Raw genomic sequence first — 8,905 nt, 5'->3', positions numbered from 1 at the left:
TTTTTTTGAGACGGAGTCTCGCTCTGTCGCCCAGGCTGGAGTGCAGTGGCGCAATCTCGGCTCACTGCAAGCTCCGCCTCCCGGGTTCACGCCATTCTCCTGCCTCAGCCTCTCCGAGTAGCTGGGACTACAGGCGCCCGCCACCACGCCCGGCTAATTTTTTGTATTTTTTTAGTAGAGACAGGGTTTCAGTGTGGTCTCGATCTCCTGACCTCGTGATCCGCCCGCCTCGGCCTCCCAAAGTGCTGGGATTACAAGCGTGAGCCACCGCGCCCAGCCAGAATCTTAACAGATTATAAAACATTTTCAAAAAAAGTCTAAACAAAATAATCAAAGTGGAATTCTCCTATAAACCAATTCAGTAGCCTTTGCCACCAGCTTTAAGTGTGTATCTCTTCTTCCAGGTAGACACAGTTGGCATTGAGAATGAAGAGAAATGCTACTGTCTATTCATGGAACTCCCGGGATCTAGAAAAATACCAATTTTAATAAGACACTAGAATCATGTGATACTTTGACACCTATCCCCAATATTTTATTGCTTGAGAAGAAAACATATGTATCTTTTGCTTTGGAAGAAATATATATATTCCTATGTTTTTGTTTTCAAGTCTTCAGACCTAAGCAGTTTTGCAAAGAGAGACAATATTAATACATACTTGCAATAGCTTAAAAGCCAGTTGAGAAACAAAGTAATATAAATTGGAAGGGATGGAAGCCTGATGCGCCTTTTTTCTATGTTGCTTTGCTGTTGTTCACTCTGAGAAAGTGAGACCTATATAATGTCCTTGGAAGGGTGATGAATTGAGAAAATTGTCTTCTGGTAGAATTCTGAATTTCAGTGTAATCATGGTGGAGTGGTGGGGAAGCTTCTCATCAGCAGTTACTTTACAGACCCAGTAAGTTATCAGGACACAGACTCTGGCATCTCCTTAGACAGGCATCCAGGAAACAAACAAGTGATAAAGAAAAGCTCGCAAGCAAGCACTTCGGATACCAGCCGCCCCAGTCCAGCCCTTATTCTATTCCTCCTCACTGGTTACGTTAAAGGAAAAATCGGATACCATTAGAAAACAAAATCCTCATGACCTTCATACATTCAGATTTTATAAACGGAGGTGGGGATTTCAGAGCAATGACAGGAGTTTTAATAAAGGAAAACAGAATACCAAACCAGGAATTTTAAAATCGAGGAAATGCTCGGTGTTGATGAAAGGTACGGCTGTGGAGATTTAAGGAACTGGAGGGAACTGACTTCCCATGGAGAGTCCTCGAGCCTCTGGAAGCATTCTTTCCCTGGCACTGATGTTGAACACGATTCCATTCTTTTTTTCCTTTCTTGAAATTCCTGGCAGAATTTCTGATTTGGCAATCGGGACTAATTACATTCTCTTGTTCATTGCAATTCAAAAACTGCGTTTCATTTTAAAACACAAAACTTATGCCTATCCAGAATTACTGTATTCCCACTATGAACCAATTTGCTGTCATTAGGTTTAAATCAAAAGATACCTGAGTCATATAATTTTAGTTCAAATAGAAATTCCATGACTAAAGTTTAATTTCTCAAAAGATGATGATGCCAATCAGTTCTCAGCACCTAGAATTCAAGAGACAGAAAATTCACTCGGCCTGGCTACAGCTCACTGGAAAACGCACAGGGATTTTGATTCGTTTTGTTTTCTTTACTTTGACATTTGCCCAGGTCAAGTTAGGCAACAGAGGGTAGGAAGAAGAGAAAACAGGGAGTCAGGGAAATGTGGGTTCTCTTCCAAAGTTTGTCACTTAGTCAAGTGACATTGGACAAATTATTTAACCTTACTGAGCCTCAGTTTTGAAGTTCATATAATGGAGACAATAATACCTATTCTACATTCTTCATAGGCTAATTGTGAGAATCAAAACAAATCATGTGATGGAAAGTTCTATGTAAAGAATAAAGAAGAGTCAGGCTGGGCATAGTAGCTCACGCCTGTAATCCCAGCACTTTGGGAAGCCAAGTCAGGAGGATCACTTGAGCTCGGGAGTTTGAGACCAGTCTGGACAGCAAAGTGAGACCTCCTAGCTACAAAAAAAAAAAAAAAAAAAAAAAAAAAAAAAAGCCACCATGCATAGTGGCTTGTGCCTGTAGTCCCAGCTTCTCCGGAGGCTGGGGCAGGAGGATTGCTTGAGCCTAGGAGATTGAGGCTGCTGTGGGCCGAGATCAGTCCACTGTACTCCAGCCTGGGTAACAGAGTGAGATTCTGTCTCAAAAAGAAAAAAAAAAAAAAGAATAAAGAAGATTCCAGGTAAAAAGTCTACTCGCAGACGCAAAGGTATGGCTATTAAATAATCACTGCCAGAAAAACAATCTGTTAGTGCTGTTTCTTAACTTATTAATTTCCAGTGACTTCTTCTTGACTAGAGGATAAGTTGGAAACACTTTATCAGGGCATAAAAAATCTTCAATAAATTTTATAGCTTATCTTTCACCTTTTTCACCATCTCCTACACACACATTCATCAACCTTCTTAAGCTTCCGCAAGCAAACCACACTCATTCATGTTGCCAACTCTTTGCTCATGCCGTTCCTTCTGCCTGCCAGGTATATTATTGCCTGTGAAGACTCAAATGGAAGACTGGGTAAGAAAAGATGGTATTTTAAAAAGCCTGGCCAGGCACAATGGCTCATGCTTGTAACCCCAGCACTTTAGGAGGCCAAAGCGGGAGGATCGCTTGAGCTCAGGAGTTCAAGACCAGCCTGGGTAACACAGTGGGACCCCATCTCTACAAAAACAAAATACAAAACATTAATTGGGCATGGTGGCAAGGGCTGGTAGTCCTAGCTACTTGAGAGGCTGAGGTGAGAGGATTGCTTGAGCCTGAGAAGTCAAGGCTGCAGTGAGTCATAATGGCACCACCGCACTCCAGCCTGGGTGACAGAGTGAGATTCTGTCTCAAAAAAAAAAGAGACTCAAATGGAAGGCCATAGAGAATAGTGGGTCCATGTGGCTGGAGTAAACTAGAGGCATTTCAAATTTCTGATCTGTTTCTTGTTAGATTGGGTAAGTTAATTTATTTATCTGGACCTCAGTTTCTTTATCTGAAAAATTGGAAGTATAATGTCTAGCTCATAGGATTGTTGTAAAAATTATATGAAATGATATAAGAGCATATTATAATGTCCAATACATAGTAAGTGGTCAATAAATGGTAGCTATTTTTATTACTATATTGAAATGTCCCCTTTTCTATGAAAACTTTCCTGATGCCCCCAGGCAGAGCTGTCTTTTTAGCTTCATAGCACTTTTTAAAAACATACTCTAGTAACATTATGGGAACATATCATACATGGCCCTTGAAATGCCATGCCTGTTCTTTGATTGATTGATTAACTGAAAGTCTTTTTATAAATTATAATAATGTCAGAACTGTAAATGCACATTATCATGGATAATTACAAAGTGAAACTCATGTAACCACCTGTGCTGGATCATTTTATTTCAAACTGATTAACCTGGGAACTGTGTTTCCCAGAGTCCCCTTCTGTGCATGGCCAAAAGAGTAGCTTGTGTGAGATTTGGGAGACAGAGGTGAAGCAGCAGCCCTTCTCTCTGCAAGTTGCTGTGGTGGGTGTGGATACAGACAAGACGCAGAGGTCTCACAGGGTCCAGGTGTCCTTGCTCTTCTCTGTGCCACACGCAACTCTCCTCCCCAACAGCGGTCCCATGCTCATGACCAGGTGTTTGGCTGCAGACCCAAACAAGCAACAGCTTCCCACAGACTCCTTCACTAGCCAAAGGAGTCTGTGCAGTCACATTTTGGCAGCTGGATGCGCTTGGTTTCTCAGCTGGATCAGTTGGTGACTCCACCGGTCCTCCAACTTCCTCTTGAGATGTTACTTCCCCAGCTCCTCCCACAGTCGTGTAAGGTCTAATTCCTATAATAAATCCCTTATCCTATGACCCAAAGAGGTTCTGCTTCCCTGATTGAGCTGCAGCTAAATACACCATTATCCAGGTCAAAAACTAGAACATCACTGGCACCCCAAAAGTACTCTTTATGTCCCTTTCTGATCACACTCCTCTCTTTTCTCCTAGAGGTAATCATGATCTGACTTTTATGATAATCATTCTCACTTTTTCCTTCTTCCTTTTTTTTTTCGAGACAGAGTCTCGCTCTGTCCCCCAGGCTGGAATGCAGTGGCGTGATCTCAGCTCACTGCAACCTCTACCTCCCGGGTTCAAGCAATTATCCTGCCTTACCCTCTTGAGTAGCTGGGATTACAGGCATGCCACCACGCTCGGCTAATTTTTGTACTTTTTTAGTAGAGGTGGGGTTTCACCATCTTGGTCAGGCTGGTCTCGAGTTCCTGACCTTGTGATCCTCCTGCCTTGGCCTCCCAAAGTGCTGGGATTACAGGCGTGAGCCACCACGCCCGGCCAATATTAAGTTTTCTAAGATTTACTAATGTGGTTGTGTGCCACCTAGTTTACTAATTTTCACAATATGCCACAATTTATATCTTCTATTCTTTTTAAGTGGTTTGTTTATATGTCTCTGCTTCTCATTTGATGAACAGAAACTGTGTCTTACCTATCTTTGCATGTTCCTCCCATTTAACCTGCTCAACCCAGCATATAGCACAGTATTTGCCTATCTCAGCTAGGACCTCAATACTGAATTACTATCCTGTTGTGTTTCTTTAGTGATCATTTTCTTCCTTCTATGCAGCACCTATTCCAAATCTTTTCCATCATACATAAACCTTTAACTCTCTTGCCTTCCCCTCACTCTTAGCAGACGGCTCCTCTAACCTCTTAGAAAAAAAATAAATGTTATCAGACAGGAACTCCTTTGACTTTGTGCTACCAAACCTAAAAATCTACTTGCACCCAAATCCATATTTTTCTTCTTTCCTCCTATTACAATGAAAAGGATGCCTTTCCTGCTATTCAAGATTAGTCGTTCTATATGTGCCATGCATTTCATTCCTGCCTCCTCAGAACCTTCACTGATCAACTTCCCTCTTTCATTTGTATTTAACTACTCCTTTTAGAATTTAAACATGCTCAGGTCTCTTCTTAGGAAGAATATGTGTTTGTTTACCTATCTGCCAACTATAATTATGTCTTCAGCTACTGCACTGTCTCCTCCCGCACAGTTAATCTTCTTGTAAGAGTACTCTGATCTAATCCAATCTTTCCATTTCTTCTATTCCTACTTCTCAGCCCACTGCAATCTAACTGCCTTCTGAACTATCCCCTGTAACTAAAGCAAAAACTATCTTAACATATATTTAGCCAACATAATACAAATTGACTGATACTCTCTGTTGCCTTTATGAAACATATTGGTGGAAGCCAACAGCACACTCCATAGCTAACGTGCTACTGCCTAGTACATACACGGATTTTTGTTTTTTGGTTTTCTTTTCTATGGATTTTTTGTTTTCTCTATACAGTTATAGGCTTACCAAGAATCAGTTGTGCTTATTTAACCTATTTATGCTGGGTATTCTTATTACTATAACTATGTAATTTAACTGATTATTACGTAATCTCATTATATAACTGTTATATGAACTATAAATAGAAAAAATAAAAGTTGTTTCTGTGCAAATTAAATTGAATGGTTTGGAAACATTTACAATTTTCCATTCAATTGGGGGAGCAAGAAAAGATAGAGGGAAACCATAAATATCTAGGATTCTGCGTTCAGATTGCTTCAGGAGCACCTTTGAATTCTTGGTCTATTTTAAATAAACTAAAACAGGGAATGATAGACAATACCTTTATGGATATGATTTACGTGAGAAAACCGAAGCTGAATTCCAATAAACAGATAATACTCAAAAAAAGGTTTAGGGCTCCTATCAAAAGATTGGCAAATAAAAGTACTGTGATATGTTTTCAGTTAAAAGAACATGTTAAATAATGTAAATTTTAAAAAATGATTCCCCAATTTAGTCACTTTTTCAAGGAACTGACCATTAACCAATTCCCAAGTGCCACTCACACCGCACCACTCAGATGGCGTAACTTACAGTTTCTAAATCCAATAGATCCTTTTCCATTCCAACTTGAGATAGAGTCTCGCTCTGTCGCCCAGGCTGGAGTGCAGTGGCGCAATCTCTGCTCACTGCAAGCTCCGCCTCCCGGGTTCACGCTATTCTCCTGCCTCAGCCTCTCCGAGTAGCTGGGACTACAGGCGCCCGCCACCATGCGCGGCTAATTTTTTGTATTTTTTAGTAGAGACGGGGTTTCACCGTGGTCTCGATCTCCTGACCTCGTGATCCGCCCGCCTCGGCCTCCCAAAGTGCTGGGATTACAAGCGTGAGCCACCGCGCCCGGCCGACAAATGTCTTTTTAAATACTCTCTTTTTGCTTCCCTCTGCAACAGGCGTGGGTCACGCTCTCGCTCGCGCTCTTTCTGCCGCCATCTTGTTTCCGCGTTCCCTGCACAAAATGCCCGGCGAAGCCACAGAAACCGCCCGTCCCACAGAGCAGGAGCTGCCGCAGTCCCAGGCTGAGACAGGGTCTGGAACAGCATCTGATAGTGGTGAATCAGTACCAGGGCTTGAAGAACAGAATTCCACCCAGACCACCACACAAAAAGCCCGGCTGGTGGCAGCAGCTGCAATTGATGAAGAACCAGTCAGTAAAGCAAAACAGAGTCGGAGTGAAAAGAGGGCACGGAAGGCTATTTCCGAACTGGCTCTTCTACAGGTTACAGGAGTTACTAGAGTCACTATCTGGAAATCTAAGAATATCCTCTTTGTCATCACAAAGCCGGATGTCTACAAGAGCCCTGCTTCGGATGCCTACATAGTTTTTGGGGAAGCCAAGATCCAAGATTTATCTTAGCAAGCACAACTAGCAGCTGCTGAGAAATTCAAAGTTCAAGGTGAAGCTGTCGCAAACATTCAAGAAAATATACAGACTCCAACTGTACAAGAGGAGAGTGAAGAGGAAGAGGTCGATGAAACAGGTGCAGAAGTTAAGGACATAGAATTGGTCATGTCACAAGCAAATGTGTCGAGAGCAAAGGCAGTCCGAGCTCTGAGGAACAACAGTAATGATATTGTAAATGCGATTATGGAATTAACAATGTAACCATCTGAAAGCAACTTTTTTTGGTGTCTCAAAGGAGTAACTGCAGCTTGGTTTGAGATTTGTACTGTTTCTATCATAAATGAAGTTATGACCTCTTGCTGGAAAAAGAAAAGAAAAGAAGTGCTCTCTTTTTTTTGTCTCCAAGCGCAGTACTGCCCGGATCTACCTTCATCCCTGGCTTATTCTTCAGTTTCCTTTGTGGTCATCTTTTCTTCTACCCAGCTCTTAAATATTAGTGCATCTCAGGGGTCTTTCTGAGGCCTCGTTCTTTTTACTCTGCACACTCAACATAAGTGATCAGATTCATTCCTCTTGCTGATGATCCTCAAATAGTTTCAGTCCCATCTTTGTCCTAAGACACAGATTTGGATATCCAGCCACCTACTTACCGTCTTTCCTGGCACCTCAATCACAGCATAGCCAAAAGTATACTCATCATCTCTCCTCCACCGGATGACTAGAGCTCCTTCTTCAGTGTCCTCAGCTCAGTGAAAGTCACCATCATACCCTTCATTCCCAAACCAGCTACCCGATACTCATCCTTAGCTCTTCCCTATCCTTTAAAATCTCTGGCATCCAATAAATCTTCAAGCCCTGTTGCTACTGCCTGCTGAGCATTTCTCAGATTCATGCACCTCTCTGTGTCTACTACAATCATCCTCTCCCAGATTTTCCTAATAACCTACTAAACCGTCTCTCTACTTCCGGTCTCTCTTCTCTCCGATCCATTCTGCAACCAGAGTTGCATATCCCTTCTTTAGTGTATGAGCAACTGAAATAGTCTGAACTCTTCATGTGGCTTATTAGGACTTGTATGGTCTGGCCTCTGACAGTCTTCTGCTATTCCCCTAAATGCTCTGGTCATACTGAAGGTCTTTCAGTTCCTGCAACATCACGCTCCCTTGCCCTCAAGTGTTTACACATGCTGTTCCCTCTACCTGGAACATTCCTAGTCATCTTTCAAATCTCGGCTTCAAAATCATTTCCTCAGGAAAGTTTACCCTAATCCCTAGACTAGCTTAGGTCTCTCCGAAATATGTTCTCATTACCCCTCTCTTTGCTGTTTAGTATTTGTCTTCTTAATTGGATGAAGTCTCTACAAGAATAGTGGCCATGTCTTTCCTATTCACTGCTGGGTTCCTAGCCCAGTTCCTATTGAGTAATAGGGACTCAATAAATAATTGTTGAGCAAATGAATAATTGTTTGTTGGATGAATAGTCTTAAAAACAAATGTACTGTTAAATACAACTTGCTGTGCAGAGGAGAGTTGCCGTCAGCAAACTCACTGCCATGAGATATGTTATTCCAGAATCTGAAATTCTGGAGTTCTTTTTGGAATTGCCTTCGTAACATGTGATATGTTCTCCTAAACACTCTAGATAGTGGCAAATACTCACACTTTGAGATTGGATTTTATTTTGGAAGCAGCAAAATCATTCAGAGCCAAAATGGGTTATCAAGCTGGGTAACTCCACTAGAGGTGAAAAATTAATTATGTGTGACTATAAATTAATGAGACTGAGTTTTCTATATGGCTCATAAACTAGGTCATAAGGCAATTCCAATAGAGAAGTTCCAAAAGTGTTTTGATCTAATGCAGGATTGTTACAATGTTTGTATAGCTTCCCAAGGGAACTCCTTTGTAGGGGGTATTGCTCAGTTGATGTATACAGTCAGATGTTTTTTAAAAATCTTGTTTCTTTTAGACACACTGTCTATGTACATATGAGCTTTCTCCAAGCTTCAGCAAAAGCATAATATAGTAGAGACCATAAACTAGAAGTAAATGTTACTTATCATCCTCATTAT

At 41.5% G+C, this 8,905-nt stretch overlaps 1 protein-coding gene across 1 annotated transcript; it reads left to right on the top strand.

The window, feature by feature from the left end:
• The first annotated feature begins 6,352 nt into the window (after nucleotides 1-6,352).
• Nucleotides 6,353-7,203, top strand: NACA2 (nascent polypeptide associated complex subunit alpha 2). Its single transcript, XM_055256748.2, is given in 1 exon segment — nucleotides 6,353-7,203. A coding segment is annotated over 1 exon segment (648 nt). The 5' UTR covers nucleotides 6,353-6,447; the 3' UTR covers nucleotides 7,096-7,203.
• Nucleotides 7,204-8,905: the final 1,702 nt, after the last annotated feature.

This window comes from Symphalangus syndactylus, chromosome 20, assembly GCF_028878055.3.
Source record: "Symphalangus syndactylus isolate Jambi chromosome 20, NHGRI_mSymSyn1-v2.1_pri, whole genome shotgun sequence".
In the NCBI taxonomy this organism is placed as follows: Eukaryota; Metazoa; Chordata; class Mammalia; order Primates; family Hylobatidae; genus Symphalangus; species Symphalangus syndactylus.
This window is presented reverse-complemented; position numbering and strand designations above follow the sequence as displayed.